The sequence below is a fragment of the Odontomachus brunneus genome, unplaced genomic scaffold, assembly GCF_010583005.1.
Source record: "Odontomachus brunneus isolate Ranch 3 - 2012 unplaced genomic scaffold, Obru_v1 Obru_scaffold_020, whole genome shotgun sequence".
Lineage (NCBI taxonomy): Eukaryota > Metazoa > Arthropoda > Insecta > Hymenoptera > Formicidae > Odontomachus > Odontomachus brunneus.
The window spans coordinates 2877311-2895116 of NW_022639470.1; the positions used below are offsets into that span (position 1 = coordinate 2877311).

Genomic DNA, 17806 nt, shown 5'->3' on the forward strand with positions numbered 1-17806 from the left:
CTCTCTCTCTCTCTCTCTCTCTCTCTCTCTCTCTCTCTCTCTCTCTTTCTCTCGTCTCCGTCGCGCCTCGGCATCGCGTTTCTCTCGCTCTCGCTCGCGGGTGAGATGGAGAATCTCATCTGGCCACGAGCGGGATGTCACTGCCATTAATCCCGCCGATACGGCCCTGGCCAGAGTCGGTCGAGCCTCGGGCCGTCTTCCTCATTTTCTTCTTCTCTTTCTTTCTCCCTCTCTCTCGCTTCTTCTTCTTCTACTTCTTCTTCTTCTTCTTCTCTTTCTCCTCCTCCTCCTCGTCCTCCTTCTTCCTCTTCTTGTTCTTCTTGTTCTTCTCCTCTTTCTTCTTCTTCTTCTTCTTCTTCTTCTTCTTCTACTCCTTCGATCTTACGACCTCCGCTTCTCGTACAGAATGATAAACGCAGGATATTCCGCGGGCACCATCGACCGCATCCCCGTATAAAGTACTAGGTCGTTAGAACCGGCGTTTAATCTCGCGCAAAAAGCACAACTGTGAACTGGACTGATTAGAGACGCTTCGGTGAACAATCTTTCAATCGGCCGTACTCTTGTAACTTTCTAACCGAGAGTGTCAACATCCGACGTGGGCCGTTCGGTATCGGGAACCCGCGATATCACGATCAAACGTAAACTCGGAGTCGCGCGCGAGAATGCGGTCTGCCGGTGTTACGGCTGCTCCGCCTTTAATTGCCGGCGTAGAGCCACGGAAGGAGCCTCGGGAAACAACCGGGACTTTCCACGGGAACATCTGCCGCCGCTAAAACATTAAAATACGCGAACACCGGCTGGAACGTGTTCCAGCATTAAATAGTTTTGCGAGGGTACGCACGTGAAAGAAAGAGTCGAGTCGGTGAACTCTTATCGAGGGAGTCGACCTCTCCTCGCGTAAGGTCGGCCAATGGGAATCAACGAGGGACGAGGGGGCGGCGGGGAGCGGGAGAGGTGTTAAAGCCTTTGGAATAATCGTACGGTGAAGCAAGAGACAGGTAAATCGCGGTGACCGGAGAGAGCTGAGGTGGTGCGCGGGAAGGAAAAGAAGAAAGATCAGGAGCCAGAGTAAGAAGCGAAGGAGAAGAAAGAAGGGGAGGAAGAATAAGAAAAAGAAGAAAGCGACGCGAGGTCTGACCCCGGCCATCTTGGCCCGCAGGGTTATTCTATTTATATCTCGGACTTAGCTATATTTAGCTCACGGGGCCCTGCAGGAAAGTCAGCGACGAAGGAGAAAGAGAGAGAATCTAAAAGGGCGCGCCGGGGAAGGGCGCGGAGGAGGAGCGCGAAGGGCCGCAGGTTGGCAGTGACGCGAGGGAAGCAGGGCGGGTGAGAGCGGCTCTGAACGATCGCTCGGTCCTAACACGAGAAAGAAAAGGGGCACATCGTCGCGGAGAGGCAAGTCGCCTACTACGGGTATGTAGGTAACTCGCCTAACGAATACATTAGCACTCCGAATCTCACTATGTCGCACGCTTTTTGCCACGCCGTTGAACCCATGTGATATCACATGCGAGGACTTTTATCCTGCGCTCTCTCTCTCTCTCTCTCTCTCTCTCTCTCTCTCTCTTTCTTTCTCTCTCTCTTCGCATGCGTGCGTGTTACGTATCGGCTCTAGCACTTAGGCCCGAGCACCTACGAGTCCGACCCTTCGCCACTTTCCGCCAAACGCGCAACGTCTGTGGATTTATTGATAAACGGTGTGATGAGATGGTCCAAGTTAATTGCGAGTTTATAGGGTAAAACATCCAATTACTGACAGCCCATTAGTCATTGATACTCCAGAAAGAAACCTGAATTTTTTGACGACCAGTATTGCAGATATAAAAAAATTTCGTTAGATTTAATCAATTTCGCTGGACTCAAACAAATTTTGTCATTAGAATTGGTTCAAAGAAACTAATGTTTCAACCAATAAGTACGATTGTTTGGCTCCTTAAGAATTTTATTGTTTGGTCCAAAGAAAAGAATTGCTTCATTTAATTCCCTCATTTTATTTTCTTTTGTTCGCACATATTATTGTGCCGCGCACAATATAATATACATATAAAGAGATTTAATAATATACAAATAAAGGGATTTAAATTAATATTTAAAATGGAACGAAATCGGAGCTATCGAGTAGTAGTATATCTTCGCCCCTGCTGCGAAAACGGTAGAAATGGCCTTTCTTATAAAGTTAATAGCAGCCTTCTGAAATTGCTGCTTCGCTTTGCTCAAGTCTTCATTACGTTCCCCGGAACAATCGCGATATCGCGAGACGTGTAAAATTCATGGCGCGAAAAGGGGGAGTCACGATAGACGCTTCACCGACTTCGGGGCGGCTATATGCCCGTGTCGGCCTATCGAGGTTATCGCGGTCCTCGCCGTAAATTCAGGCCCCAACAACCCCGATTACTCTCTCGCTCCTCCTCTCTTGCACCCTTTCTCCACCTTACTCACACTCTCTTCCCCCTCCTCCTCCTCCTCTTCTCCTCCGCGGTCCGACGAACTCTGATCGCGTTGGTATTTCGCGTCCGAGACGAGATCCTCAGCTTCCACCGGGTACGTGCTATGAAGGAAGCTTATACGAGGGACGAGCACGAAGACAGCCATATATCCCAGCCGTACACACTGGCCGCATACCAGACGTGGACACTTACAACCGACGTAAGGTCCCAACGTCCGTGCCACGAGTACGACCGAGCATTCGCGGTGGCCGTCGCGAACTGCTGTGCTAAATCATCCTAGTCGAGGGGGTGTCCTACTCCGAGGAAATGCCACGTATACCTGCGCGAGCGCCGGTCCCTTCCGCTAGATATTCTCCAGGAAATGGAACGTCAGAAAGTGGAGGAACGAGAGCGTAAAGGGGGAAGAATTATGCGCGCGCTTTGGACGTTTCCACAGTCGATCAGTAGTATCGAGGAAGAACGTTCTCTCCGTCGAGGAGCTCTCGGGGGAGAGTCTTCTTCCTCTCTGTCTCCCTTTCGCGCCCGCCCCCCTCTCTCTCTCTCTCTCTCTCTCTCTCGATAAGTGAGAACATTTTAATAAAAGTATACTTCTCTGGACATTGATGAAATAGGCGGTACGGGAAGTTATAATCTGTTCACTTCACGAGTTTATTTCATTATTTGCGAAAGATGGGAAATAAATTGCCGCGCGAAGTGCGCTGGAGCGCCAAGGGCATTACTTCTTTTTAATTTAGTGCATCCTCCGCGTATGTCGAGGCTCACGCCCGGTACGGGCACAGCCGAGTGTTCGTTCGTAGGTCACGCGTTGCAGTGATAAATCATCCTAGATAATGGGATACCACCATTCCATTCCCAACGCGCTGTCAGCGGATAAGAACCGATACGCGCGCCAAGTATTTTCCGCTGAGAAATTCGTAGCTCTTGCGCGTCCTGTGTCGATGTACTGAATCATTTCAGACAGCTTTACAATTTATTATTCGGAGAATGAACGACAGCGAGATGGGGACAAACGGTGTATAGAGGAGGGGGAGGGGGCAGAGGGATGGAGAGGAAAGGCACACGTCGTGATGAAAACTGCGCGATCCTATTAAAGAGAACGAATACAAAAAGGAACGAACGACATCCTGCTCGTTTCCGACCGACCGCTGCTTCTGCATTTATGGATTTCCCGTGTGTGTCCTTTACCACACGAGTTTCACAATAACGACATATTTATGAATATACCGCTGGTGCGGCGATCGCCGTGCGCGTACAGTCTCGCGGGAGTATACTTGTGGACTATCGTGCACCATCGCGCCGCTAAATCATGTTCGAGACGGACCGAGTTATCGAAGAAAAACGCGCGTCGAAAAGTGCATTTCTCTCGGCGGGAGATCCCCGCGGTGAAAATTGCGCAACGCGCCCAAGTGGCGCGTCCCACGCTGTCGTGCGTGGATCGCAACACCGACGCTGGTCCCGATGGTAAAAAGGCGCGACCGAAAGAAACGGACGCGTGTACGCGTATCGCGTATTTTATAATTTCGCCGGATGAATCGGCATTAAACGCCATCGCGCGTTTGCTCCGTCGCTACTCGCGCACGGAGTGACTTTACGATAAATCAAGCGAACGTAAATCGCGTGCACGTGCAAAAGAGAGAGAGAGAGAGAGAGAGAGAATAAGCAAGAGAGAGATAGAGAAATAGAAGGAGACTGATAAGTAGAGAGGGAACAAGAGAGAAGAGAGAAAAATAGAGAAATAAAGACAAATAGAAAGAGAGAGAGATAGATAGATAGATAGAAAGAGAGCGAGAGAGCGAGAGAGAGAGAGAGCGAGAGAGAGAAGGATAATAAGAGAAAGAGATAACAAGAAAGGAAAGATAGAAGTAGAGAAATAGAAAGAGACAGATAGAAAAAGAGCAAGAGAGAGATAACAAGAGAGGAGAAAGAGATAGAGAAAGAGAAAGAGACGACTTAGTAGCGAAACAAAGGCGCGGCCTTTCATGATTCGGCGTTTTCCTTTATTTCATAGAGTGATGCACGGCGCACACCGCCATGTTTCGTAGTAAATAACTGACGCTAATGGAGACAGCGCGCGATCCGATTTTCTATTATTACGGAAGTCGTCCATCCACACTGATACGTGACTCTCTCTTTCTTTCTCTTCATTGCGGATTACGATAATGGGCCTCCTACATACTCCCGACGAGGTTTTATGCAACGTGCTCGCAGGAAATAATTTAACACATATAGTTAAGAGAAGTTGTCGACGTAAATGGGATTGGACAGAAACTTATGATACGGATTCGTATCGCTTCCTAGTATATTTCATATCCAAGTGCGACTGACCTTTCGAGTTGCATCGGTGATCCTCCGCGGTTGCGCCTACACTGCATCACGCGTCGTGATTTTTGCTACGTGCGCGACGCGTAATTATGCATGTTACATATTACACACGTTACGTTATATTCTATCGAACACGGAAAGGAACGATCAGCACGAATGATCATTGGCTACAAACATCACTTGCATATAGACATGTTCGCCGTGAAATGAGCGTTCGTAATGCGAGCCTTCAACGTGTCGCAATTTCTCATCCGAGCGCTCATTGAGCGGTAGGCGAGAGAAAAAGATTGCAGAACCGTTGGGAACAGCAAACACGCTCGGCTCGCGGTTTTATCAGTTCGCAACAATATCCAATTTATTCTGCGAAAAATGGTTGCCGGGGTCCTAGCTGTTCCCAATCAATGAATAGCTGCGCGATAAATAGCACCGACCGTTTTCTCTCATCTCGCACAATCGGCGACGTCGAGCGTTCCGTATGTTCGACACTTTATCGCCGTTGTTTCCCTCTCGGACGTGCATTCTCGACATACGCAGGGGTGCCTGCATTTCCTGCACCGGCTTTCTTCGAATCTTGCTCAATGGTCGCGCGCGACGCGCGCACGAACAAAAACGGCCCGTCACCTAACGCGCACTTCGAAAAGCGGCGCGCGCGTCCCAGCGCGTTGAAATCCCCATTAAGATGGCGCAGCGCGGAGAGAAAAAGCTGGCACGCCAGGTACCTAACGTCGCGTCGTTTCCTTTACCGGTACTCGCTCACAGCTGGCGCACAACTATAGTTGGACACACGGATATTTCGGTGGCCCGGGCAGAATGGTAATTTTCACGCGCTCCTCTCCGGCGACATTGACAAAAATACAGCCGGGACAACTTATCTCGATCTCACTCGCGTGAAGTTACACGTTGTGAACGGTTTTTACTCTTAAAATATGCAAATGCAGGAGTGAGGAAACCTCACGATAAATCGGGCGAGCCTCATAAAACTAAAATAAACGTGTAATTATGTTTCGTATATGGGAAAAAAGCGTTTAGTTGGATTTAACCAAATTGCTAGGCATCAATCGTGAATCTTTTCACGTGAACTCGATCTCGCTTATCAATCATGTAATTTGTTTCCTTAGTATGAAATAATGAGAAGTGAATAAATTTTCAATACTTGGAAGCGATCATAAATCTTTCTTTCCAATGTGAGCTCGTGAAAAGTGAACAGTCTCATGTATTCTCAAGGTTAGATTTTTCACTTTTCACGAGTTTGCATCAGCAAAAAATTCATGATTGACTCTTGGGTGAAATATGAATGGAAAATTTCGGTTGAGGTTATTAGCATTCTATTCAAGTTAACCGGAAATTTTGTTAATCTGAACAGACTGGTAACCTCAACCGGAATTTTTTGTTTCGTTTATAGTTTTGTTCTTTGTGTGTAGCTGAATTAGTGAACACTTTTAGAACTAAAAAAGAGACATGTACATGGTATAACTTGGTGAGAAAAAAGAGAAAAAGAGAATTAGTACAGGCTAGTATCAGTTTAGCTGCAAAGAACAGACTACATATTTCACCAGAAACTTGATTATTCAACCAACCAAACTTTTTTCTTCCGTACAATTATGTTTCGGGAAGTGCAACTCTTACCTTCTTCGACGATGGCGGCCCTGATCGTGCGTCTCGTAAAGCGAGTGCCGGCGACGATCGCGATTTCGTTTTTTCAGGCTCCTGCCCTCGCTGCCGTAGATCGGGCCGCCGCGCGTCCAGGTCCCGAGGTCGCTCAATGCGGACTTCTCATGGTAGTTCATGCTGTTCGATCGTGGTCGATCGTAACCTTGGGGCTTCGCGGAATTGCCCTGGCCGATCTTTCTGCCGCTGTTGTGCACGTAGCGGCCGTGCTCTCTGGGCAGGCTGCAGTAGAGATTTTGCGAGGTGTAAATGGTCTTGCCTAAGGACTTGCCGTTTCCGCCGTTATCGCCGCTGCTCGTGCTTCCCTTCGACGGAAACGTGCCACTGACATCGTGACTCCCTTTGGAACCACCGCCCAGATGTTCCCGCAACCACTTTCCTATGCCGCCACCTCCGCCGCTTCCAGCATGGCCGTCTTGAGCGCCGTAGGACTCGCCGGTCTTGTTTCTGCGACAGAAACAACAAAACTATATTGGTTATGATTAAACTACTCACTTTCCTCGGCAAACTCGTCCTCTCTTCCTGCAAACTCGTGAGTGAAGCGTGAGGAGTAATGGAAAACCTGCAACTCACACTTGTAACATGACGACAATAAGAGAAACTGTAGCGTGTGTTGCAAGTAGGAGAAAAACGGAATTCAATATTTCAGTTCAAAAAGGGAGAGGAAAGAGAGAGGGAGGAGGCGGAGGTAGAGAAGAGAGAAGGAAAAAAGAGAGGAGAGAGAGAGAAAGAGAGAGGGAGAAGAAGAGTCAGGAAATGGAGCGAATATGATCGTGTTCACAGTTTTCGATGAGAACATGGCACAATAGATGCGCCATACGACCTCGGTTCAGCGGCTTCGATTTCAGTATCCAGACAGATCGATAAAGAAAGGCCGTGCATGTAACGAGACAAAAACTAAAAAGGTGCGTAGCCGAAGGGAAGGAGGAGGAGGAGGAGGAGGAGGAGGAGGAGGAAGAAGAGGAGAAGAAGAAGGAGGAGGAGGGGAAGAAAGGGGTGGAGGGGACGAAGGGTTCTCCGAGAGAAAGATGAGGCCGCGAGACGAACGAGCGGCGAATGAATGGCACACGCCCTCGGGGGAATCGGGGAAGCGAATGCTTTATAGTAATAAGGGCCATGTGGAACGAAAGACAGAGACGGCTGGAGGATGGGGGGATGGGTCGGCAGTAGTTAGGACGCGGTGACCTTGGCAAGGTCATCGATACTTCTGGCCATCGCCACTAGAAGTCGCCAGCGCGTGGCGTCGCCTCGCCTCGCCTCTGCCGTCGTCCACGGCGGCTGATCCGTGGGCTCTTCTTTATCGATAACTTCGCGACTTCTTAGTAACTGGCGCTTTCTCAATGTCAATTAATTCTTGCCCGGGTAAGCACTCGTTAAACGGCCGCGACACAGCGGCCGGCGTGTATCGGCGCGTTAAACCAACGAACTTTATCGCGATGCCATCCAGGCAATGTGTATCGCGCGCAACAAAGTCGGCGCGATGGTACGTACGTGATTGGCGTGCATCGGATTAACGATCGACATTACAATTTAAATCAATGCCAGGCGCTTGCGTATATTTAATCGTTTATATTTAATCGTGGCTCTCCGTAGGGGACACCTAAAGACTCAATACGAGCGCGCTTTGCAATTCGCCGAGATGTGCCTAATTAATTGCTGCGAAATTAATTAGCCGCGTAATGCGGGTTACTTAATTGACCGGCGAGGAACGAGTCTTAGGCTTTCTGATAAGAGGACAGTCTACCTCGAAAGTCTAATCGGACCGCGGGATCTTGAACTGAACATTAAGAAGGGAAGTGCGGAGTGAGAGGTGATGGTGGTCAGCCGAGCGGGGGAAGCCGAGTAGCAGTCCCGATAGAGTTTCGCGATTCTCGGCGTATTATCCGGCGTGTTACGCCACTGTATGAAATTCCGGTTTTGCCGCCCCCTCCGGCCGTTCGGGTACCCGCTTACCCCCCACGCTGTTATCTCTTCGGCTTTTTTCCGCGTGCTCGTTTTTGCTTACCGCCTCGTGAAGCCGCGCCCGAGCCCGAAAGCAAACGCATTATCACGGAGCAATCGTGGAACTTCTTCTCGGCCAATCGACGACCTCTTTAGGGATCGCACTTTTGGTGGTAACCGGTTGCACTGTCGAGTGAAATAAAAGCAGTCTGCATTTTCTCACTTGAACGAGGAACAGTATCAAGTGATGCATTGTACGTAATTTCAAACTAAACGTCTGAAACGACCGCTAGACGACCAATAATATTGCACAATTATACTATTGACGTCCTCTTTATACAATTCAATATAATTTTCGATTAAATTATGCAATAAATTAGCTGGTTCTAAAATATTGAGTGACACAGAGTCTAGTTGCTTGTATGATCATTTCTTTGGCTTTTCGTAAAAGAGAAAAGAAAAGAAGAAAGTGAATGAAGAAATGATATATAGGAAGACAAAATTATATTCGTGAAAATTTGCTGAACGTATTAGGAGTTAACGAGCCAAACTTATCAAAGTTTCCTACGTTTAGATAGCTCAACGTTTGATAACTTGTTGCTTTACAGTGAAGCTGAAATTAAGAAAATTGATACTCGCGCGTGAGACGCCATTCCATCTAGTCGGCGTCCATCTATTACACTGCAGTACCTTGTTACTGGGAATTCCTTTAAAGATCTGTAGTTCATAAATGTTATATCACCTCAAAGTATTGGCCATTGCAGTGGAAACTTGCAAGCCGATACATGCATTTCATATGGCATGTTTCCGCTTTCGAATCTTCCACGGAACTGAAGTGATATTGCGCAATAGTATCCATAATCGTTTCAATATTTCACAACTTGCGCAATATATTTTAAGGAATTTTTTATTGACAAAATATATTGCATAAACTTTCAATATAGCCTCCATATGATCAGTAATGTTGTACAAATATTGTGCAATAATATTGATCATTTAGGGGCCTTCTAAGCTTTGTTACAAATCGACGCCAATGATTACGCGAAAAGCAATCAATAATTTAGTGAACTAAATTCCCTGGAACAATGTAAAAATTACTCACACGATACCGAAGATTGCAGGGAAGAAAATATTCGGGGATAGTCCAGATGTTTGAGAGAGAATAAATGGAAATCTAACGCGTTTATGTGTACGCGCATAAATGAGAAATAAATTTCGTGGAGGAATTAGGAAAGGCACGATATACATTGAGTAAAAATGGTCGAACTTATGGAACATACTGTAGGCATTCGTTCTACAGCATTTCGTGCTTGGATGGCCAAAACTTGGGCTTACTTTCTACCTTCTTACTCCTCGCCTCTCTCTTGTCAGCTCTCCGGGTTTTGTGCGTCTCGCTTCGCGAGAGAGACCCTCGTTTTCTTCTTATTTTCTTCGTCCATCGTGTTCGCCCTTTCTCTCCTCAACGCTGTTGTTTCGTTTCTTTCTCTCCTACGCCTTTCTCCTACCACCGGTTTTCCATTCTCGCTTCATCCTACATCTGACATGAGAGCTCTTGTCTTCCTTTGATTATATTTCTTTTATAACTATCGCTCCGTGTCTCTTTAGAGAAATTCCTTCAAGTAAAGTTCTATTCATTGCGATCGAAAAGTCATTGAAATAAATTTTCGCGAAAAAATATCTAAATTATATTACGACGAAATTGGACGTTGAAACTAATAAAATATTCTTATATTAATGGATTTCATTATCATTCGTTATATCATTAATTGCTCCAACAATAAAAGTTAGCTAAAGTAAAAATGCTCATTGAAATATTTCTCTCGTATATTTATTCTCTTAAACTTAATGTCTTTGTTGCACTATCAAATCTGTTTAGTTCTAATGTTTAATTGTGCCTACACAGAGAGAACGATTTATTGATTCAAATAAATGTTTCTTTGGAATAGTCCAAACGAATTATTTGGTTGACATAACAAAAATATTTCTTTGGAACTAAGTCGCAAATAAATATTTTTGTTGCTTCAAACAAAATTTTGTTTGATCAATCAAAAAATTCGTTTGGACTATTCCAAAGAAGCGTTTATTTGATTCAACCAAATCGTTCTCTCTGTGTAGCAAGCTACACAGATATGCAGAATCAACTAAATTATTTTTACCGTGTATAACATTTTAGAATGAAGAATACACTGATAGAGTACTTTAGAGAGCGACACCATAAAACAAGATGGCTGCAGCAAGTAACCAGGAGCCTTATAATTTATTCTGATTTCGAATATTTCGCGATAGTGCATTTCCAATCATGCAAAGTAATCATCCACAAACGACATTTTTGATAAAGAAGCTACACATTGATCGCCGATGGATTATCGCGTGATGATGCTACCGGTATTCGCGGACAGGTCGTGAAGTACGTTGCAGTACATGGGATTAACATTTAGACGAGAGGAATGCTCGTGAGTTCGCTTACGTGCGTTCGCGCCGGTGCAAGCGTTCAGGCACAAAGGGATTAACGTCGTTATAAGCGTCCATAGCGTGTTTTTACGTAGCATCCATCTGAATCATCCTTATACCCATAAACGTCACTACGCGTTCCTACCCGCCCCTCGACGGAAGTCGGCTCCACTTTCAACGGAGTTCCGAAACCGTCGGCCGGAGCGGTTTCGGCGAAGCGATAGCGAAAATCCCTGTTCCTCGTCAATATTGATCGTCGTACTCGCGTCCCGGAGTCAAAGGTCCTCCGAGACAACGAGCCCCGGGCAAACGGCGCGCCGCCTCTTGCCGATCTCTCGGAGCAGCGAGCGCGCTCGCGAGCGCGCGGCTCGTGAAAAAGTAAACGCGGCGCATCGCGAGGGGTGCTCAAATACGAAGCCACTCTCGGAGCATAATGCGCGCATTATACGCCGACGTAGCTGTTTGGCTAAATTCACCTGCGGCCCGTGGATCGGAGTCGGCGTCTTTGAGACTCTCGCTGGAAGGTATCGCGGAAGGGTGAGTGTATGGGTACTCGCTTGCGCGCTCTCGCGCACCAGCGCAGGACAACGATCCCGCTGTGGGGAGCGGAGTCCTTTTTCCACGTGCGAGATACCGCCGATCGTTCCGGGCTCTCTTATCGATCGTGATCGACGCGTATCTACCCCCGTGACTCGGCTTTCACGTGACGCCCGTGTGCGTACGCTGTGTTTAGAGGTACCACAGCTCGAAGACGAGCGAGAGGCGAGGGAGGGACGGGAGGAGATGCCTTATCTCAAGGTGGAGCTATGTATCGATGTTACTGATGTCGTGTCTGTTGTGACAGCCACCGTACGGTGAAACGACGATTTTAGGCACGTCGGAATGCCGGACGGTAATAAAGCACTCCTCGGATTCGTAATTACGGCTGGACGGGTCACGAACCGTGATGTTAGCCGGGAACGATTCCGATGGCTCTCCGCTGATTATCTCGGGGGATCCTACCAGGCGGCCGCTGTCCGTCCCGTGCGATAGTCGTAGTTTATTGTCGTGTACAGGAGCGTTTATTCAATGTCGCCGAACGGTACATTATAATGCCCCGGCGTGTCGCGTCGCGTCGCATCGCGTCGGTGGTCGCACGTGTGGTCAGTTCGCTGTCGCGGGGCTGCCGAGAATCGACGTTATTTAATCGACTACCCGCCCACCTGGTCATCCTGGCCGCGGCACGTGATTCACCGAGTCGGGAAATCGTATCGAAATTACGTATACGTTAATAGATTTTGGATTCTCGCTCGGCGGTGTCTCGCCACCAGCGAAGAACTATTATTGTGTCGCCTGATGTTTAACTCTTCTTACTCTGATTACTTTTATTATTGACTCTACACTGAGAGAAATTATTCGATAAGAAATTAACAAACGTATATTTCCGATCAAAATACTAATGAATTTTAATATCCGATCAGGACATTCGATTAAATTTAATCGAATATTACCAATCATAATGGCATTTCATCAGATAAACCGATCAAAAAATTATGAACCGATATTTCTCATGGCATTTCTGGGATATTACCTGATCGAATTTATCAACAAAAATTCATTGGTATTTTGATCGGAAATATCCGTTTGTTAATTTTTATCGAATAATTTCTCTCAATGTATTCTTCATCATACGTCAATTTGACGTACATTTTGAAAAATATTATACAGGGAAAACAGTAGTACACACACATGTTGAAATTTTTAATATTACTTATTGAAACAACAGAAAAGAAGTTTATAAAACAGTTTTAATTATTTCAACCTTATGTTTGACAGCCAAGTTTTATGATCACTGATATATGATACTGAGGAACATTAGACAAGAATTAACAAACGCATATTTTCGATTAAAATATCGATAAATTTGTGTATCCGATAAAAAAAACATACGATGAGAAATATCAGTTCATAATTTTTTTAATCGGTTTATCTGATGAAATGCCATTATGATCGAATGTATCGATTTAATCGGATATCCTGATCGGATGTAAAAATTGATCGGAATTTGATGAGAAATATCCGTTTGTAAATTTTTTATCGGATAATTTCTCTCAGTGCATTCTTGTTAATATAAGATAATAGAAACAAATGCTACAGGTGATAAAAAAACTTGACGAAATACAAATATATGTCAAGGGAAAACAAAACTTTGAAGTAATTCTTTTAACTAAAATAATTCAGAATAGAGCGAAATCCAAGAGAACATGAAACAATATAAAATCTAAAACAATAAGATATATTTATAGTAAAATAAAATTATCTTTTCATAAAGCAGTCAATGTAAATAGCACTTCTCACCAACACCTGGTATTTTCTATAAATTGGGATCATGCATTTGTACACACCTTTACTGTCATTCTTCTTTTGATGCGATCACAAAATTTAACGGAGCTGAACGTTCATCCCTCAAAGAACGGAAGGTTATTTATCAAAGAAAGCACTGCTAGTATTACAGGTAGAAGGGATCGAAAGGGAAGAGAGACTGGTTTTAGCGGGCCGCACACATCAAAGAGACGTAAATGAGAATTGTAAAGAGGGTTAACTCTTATAATCCGGGAAGCTACTATGCACAGACAAAACAACTCCGTTGGTATAACTGAATTTTCTATTATTTGGGGAACAGATGAAAAATTCGATTGTAGGAACAGAAAGATTTCCGTAGGTTTCTGCTCAGAGCCAATTGCTCTCAGGCATCTCAACCGTGTATATTATATTGAAGCACTAGTTAAAAGTATAGCATCTCAGTGAAGAATGCACTAATTGTAATTTAAAGAGCAATGATCCTAAAAGGGTATTCTCGAAAATCAAAACGTTCGATTTGAATTCTCTAAGAAAACCTCAATCTGTCTCTTCGGCTTATCTACGAAAAGCACTGTGGAGAACGACGTAAGATCGCGCTCACTTGGCCGTCACGCTTGTGTTTCTTGCGCTCGCCAAGTCAAAGGTCACCAGGTTGGCTCCATAGCGACCCCTTGTTCCTCGGTCCGTGTCTGCCCTCGCCTAGAGAACGGGAGAACGTAGCTCGCGCGCGGCCGCAAGAAAAGACGTACGATCCGGATAGAAGACGGCTGTGCGACTCGACAAGATCGTCCTCGTCATCGGCCGAGTCGCCCGCGATTCTTCCGGGCAGAGGTCACGAGGCATGGTTTTGTTTAACGGTATCGTCCGTCGGTCCGTCCGTTCGCGTCCACGATGCTAATACCTCTCGCTACACGATCATTACTTCGCCGGGCCGGGACACTGATTGGCTCGTTACGTCACACGATCTCACGCTAATGATTCCAGCAAGGCACCGGATATCTCCCCGATCGTTTCGGTGGAATGTGAATGGGCTGTGTGCGCGTGTTCCGCCCTCGGTCGTGGATCATAGCCAGAAAACCGAGCCGATCGAGCCCGCGCACTCGATCGACGCAAGACCACTGTGTCTGTGTCACGCGCAGCCGCGTCTTGAGGTCGGCCCGGTTGTTTATGGCTCGGAGCGGATGATCGGTGGAGATATAATTACGGCTCGGGCGGATCTAATATAAATCTCGAAATTGATTATAAGGCAGGTTCGCGTTAGTGAGTAACCCGTGGCGTGGGTATATATCGGGGAGGGAGGGAGGGGGCGATGTCTAACCTTTCGCTTTGTGCCCCGCTCGCGCGCGCGGGATTTGCGAGCATCCCAAGAACGTTAAATAAGTTGCTCCCATTTGTCGATCGTAATATACTTACGGAGGGCCGCTTATTTCCCTGCGGAAAAATCAAGCGGCATGGAGCTACATTACGAGGGCAGCGCTTTGAGCGAAATGCCACATGCATCGCTCGCGGAGCAGGCGAGACGAGGGCTCTCTCGCGCAGACCGGTTTGGTAAAACGACGAGCTCTCGAGGCAGAGATAAGCTTCTGTTGCTCGTGCAATTACAACAAAGTCCGATTACGCGTGCCGTAATCGGGAGAAGTGACGATTTAAAGAGGCCAGTAATTATCCGCCGCCACCGCGGCGTCCCATTAGTCGTGATTAATCATCCATCTTTCGTCCACCCTTTCCTCTTATACCCGCCTATTGTCCTCCTTAAATGATCGTCGTAAAGTCGCGTCAAAGATGCCTGCAATCCCATGACGGACGAGCGCGGATCGTTAGAAGACATCCTCGCGCCGACTGTAAAGCGAACGAGGCGCGCCTTTAAAACGCCGTAACGCTCAAAATAATCCCCCGGCCTGTCGTTGCGGTTTTCGCGCGGCATAAGCGCGACCCACGAATCTCACTTAAAGGTCCGTGCGAAGAGCCCGTCACGAGAATTTGCCGCGTGTCACTGCGCTACTATATTTTATAACAATGAGTAATAAACCTCCGTGATATATGGCCATAGAGTGACCCTTTTTATGCGCAAAAGTCGGTTCGCGAGAAGAACGATGTTCAAGGAGGAGGCGGCGGCGGCGGCGGCGGCGGCGGCAGCGAAACGAGAACGAAGGCGGCGGCGGCGTAAGGAGGCGGAGGGCTAATGTAGAAAGGGACGGGTAACTTGCGCGCCTACGAAGGCGGAAAAAATGACGGTTGTCCCGCAGCCATGGTAGTCTGCAAAAATGTTTCGCCGTGCAGGCAGCAGCGGCAGCGACGATCGCATTTGAATACCGCCTGTCCTTGGCAAGTATTGTCTGCCTTCCTTCTTCTACTTCTTCTACCGTCCCCTCGTTTCCTCTTGCCACCCCCTTCCTCTCTTTCTCGTCCCTTCTCTCTCTCTCTCTCTCTTTTCCTTCCTCCCTCCCGCCCCTTCATTCTCCTTTCTCTTACCTCATTATACATATTCACCGCGTAATACATGTACCTATATAGCGCGCCGCGTCGGGCACACCACGTGCTCGTGCTCGCTAAATTGCAGGTTAAGACCTTCGTTTTGCACATTAGCGATGAACGGTCGTCTAGCCATGACGCTTGGCGCCGAGAGATCCGGGGGCCCTTCCACCGGAACGGCGAAAGGGTGAAAGGGAGAAGGGACTGGAATGTGCGCCTCAGCGCGATCGCATATATCAGTCGCGTAACGAAAGATCGGACGACGAGATCTAGCGGAAAGAATCGAGCTTCTCCGGACTCACCGGATCGACTGGTTTTGATTCCTTCGGCGGTCCGAAGGGACGTGTGTCGGGCATTGTGAACGTGAGACGTTACGCCAGCGCATGGTGCAAAGATATCCTAAGATCGTGTTCATGCTTTACGGTATGACGCAGGAATCCGTGTCATCCATTGTAACGTAAATCGAGGCGGCGGCGGTGTAGGTCAAGAGGCACGAATGTCCGAATTGGTGACTGGGCGGATGGGAATATATAATTATCGGGAGAGAGAAAATATCGCTCACGCACGGTGTAATATGCGTTATATCGCCTTCGGTATTGAACGAGAGATTTGCCGTCGATAATCATAAAGCTCGAGTCCGAAGTGTCACTTGTATAAAACGAGCAACGATGCTCGGTTGACGCTTGTAAGTTCACGCTCCTCGCGATCCTTTCATCGTGATGGGGGTCAGTCGTACCGACCGGACGACCCGCCATGAGACCGCGCGCGATAATTTATGAACCCGCCCGCGAGGACAAAAGTCGCGGCAGAGAGAGCGTCACCGAGAGAGTCGGCAACGTGCAATTAGCGCAAATGTAAATAAGAAAAGCACAATTTAGCACGGCCCGCGCGCGGATCTTCGCGAGCGCTCAGGCCTATGGCGCTCCTCCTTCTCCTCCTCCTTTTCCTCCACCTCCTCCGCCTCCTCCTTAACAACTTGGCGCTCGCGAACTTTATGCACGCGCGGCATTGCGGCGCGAGTTTTTCACGTCGCTCGCGTAGCAGGAGGGACGCGCGCGAGAGATGCGGCAAGGTGGGCGTGCATACATTTACTGTCAAACTATGAATCCGCGGGCCCCTCTTATCGCCGCGTCCTGTAATTACACAGTCGAGGTCGCGCTAGTATAAAGCACGAACTTAACGCTTCCGATCTTTTGCCGAGCGCCGAGTACTTTTGAACGATACGACGGGCGTACAAAGCCGCCGGAGATTATAGGTACGTGACGTTTCGAAAACCGGCTTGCGAGATTACAGGTCCCTCGCGCGCGCGCGCGCGCGCGCGGCCAGACGTTGCGACAATCTCGCACTCGTAGAAAGGGGGTCCATCGTCAGCCGACGGGGTTTGCGCGACGCGGCGGTGTGAAATTACGCCGACCGCGCAAAAAGTCGCGTATTAAATGGACCGTCGTAACGATACTCGTGCGTTTCTACGCTCGCACACGAGACGTAGCGCGCCCGCTGGCCGCAGTCTCGTAATCGGATTCCGCGAGATCAAAAATTGTCTCGTGTAATTCCATCACGAGGCACATCGACTGTATCATTTAATGAATGCCGAAGAAACGTAATTTTTCCGTATTACCGCGGCGGCGCACTTGAATATTGCGAGCCGCCCGGAGATGACGTTAAAACACGCGAATAACGACAACTCAGTTTCGTAAATCTTCGCTGTTTGACAGAAGCTCGCGGAGTAGCACGAATTTCAAGAGTTTCTCCCGCCGCCCCTCCTCCCTAAAAATGTCGGTGTTCACGACGCGATTATCTACATTTCGCGTAATATCCACAAACTTTTATATATTATTAGACTGTTAAGAGGATGCTGGAGTCGATGACGAACTCGAACAATGTCGATAATGCAGAGACGATCGTCACTAACATAATCACGCTATCCTTTTCGTATATACAGAACTTACATGAATGTGCTTTGTTTTACTATATTCAACGGAAAACCTAACTATATATATATGTAGAAATCTTTCTGCAAACTTTTTCGATATTCTTAAGGGGTACTGAAGCTGAAAACTTTATTGACAGAACGCTGATATTTTTCTGCAAAGTTTACGTCGTATGGGTTATACAGAATTACAAATGCTTTTACGCAATGAAAGTACGTGCAAAAATAA

The 17806-nt window shown here is 47.3% G+C and overlaps 1 protein-coding gene across 1 annotated transcript in view; it reads right to left on the reverse strand.

The window, feature by feature from the left end:
* Positions 1 to 6297: 6297 nt before the first annotated feature.
* LOC116842033 overlaps positions 6298 to 17806 on the reverse strand; it is a 36239-nt gene continuing 24730 nt past the window's right edge. The window contains exons 2-3 of the mRNA XM_032810673.1: positions 6402 to 6890; positions 6298 to 6301 (exon numbers count right to left, since the gene is read on the reverse strand). Of these exons, the coding sequence (XP_032666564.1) occupies positions 6298 to 6301; positions 6402 to 6890 (493 nt within the window). The remainder of the gene's footprint in view (positions 6302 to 6401; positions 6891 to 17806) is intronic.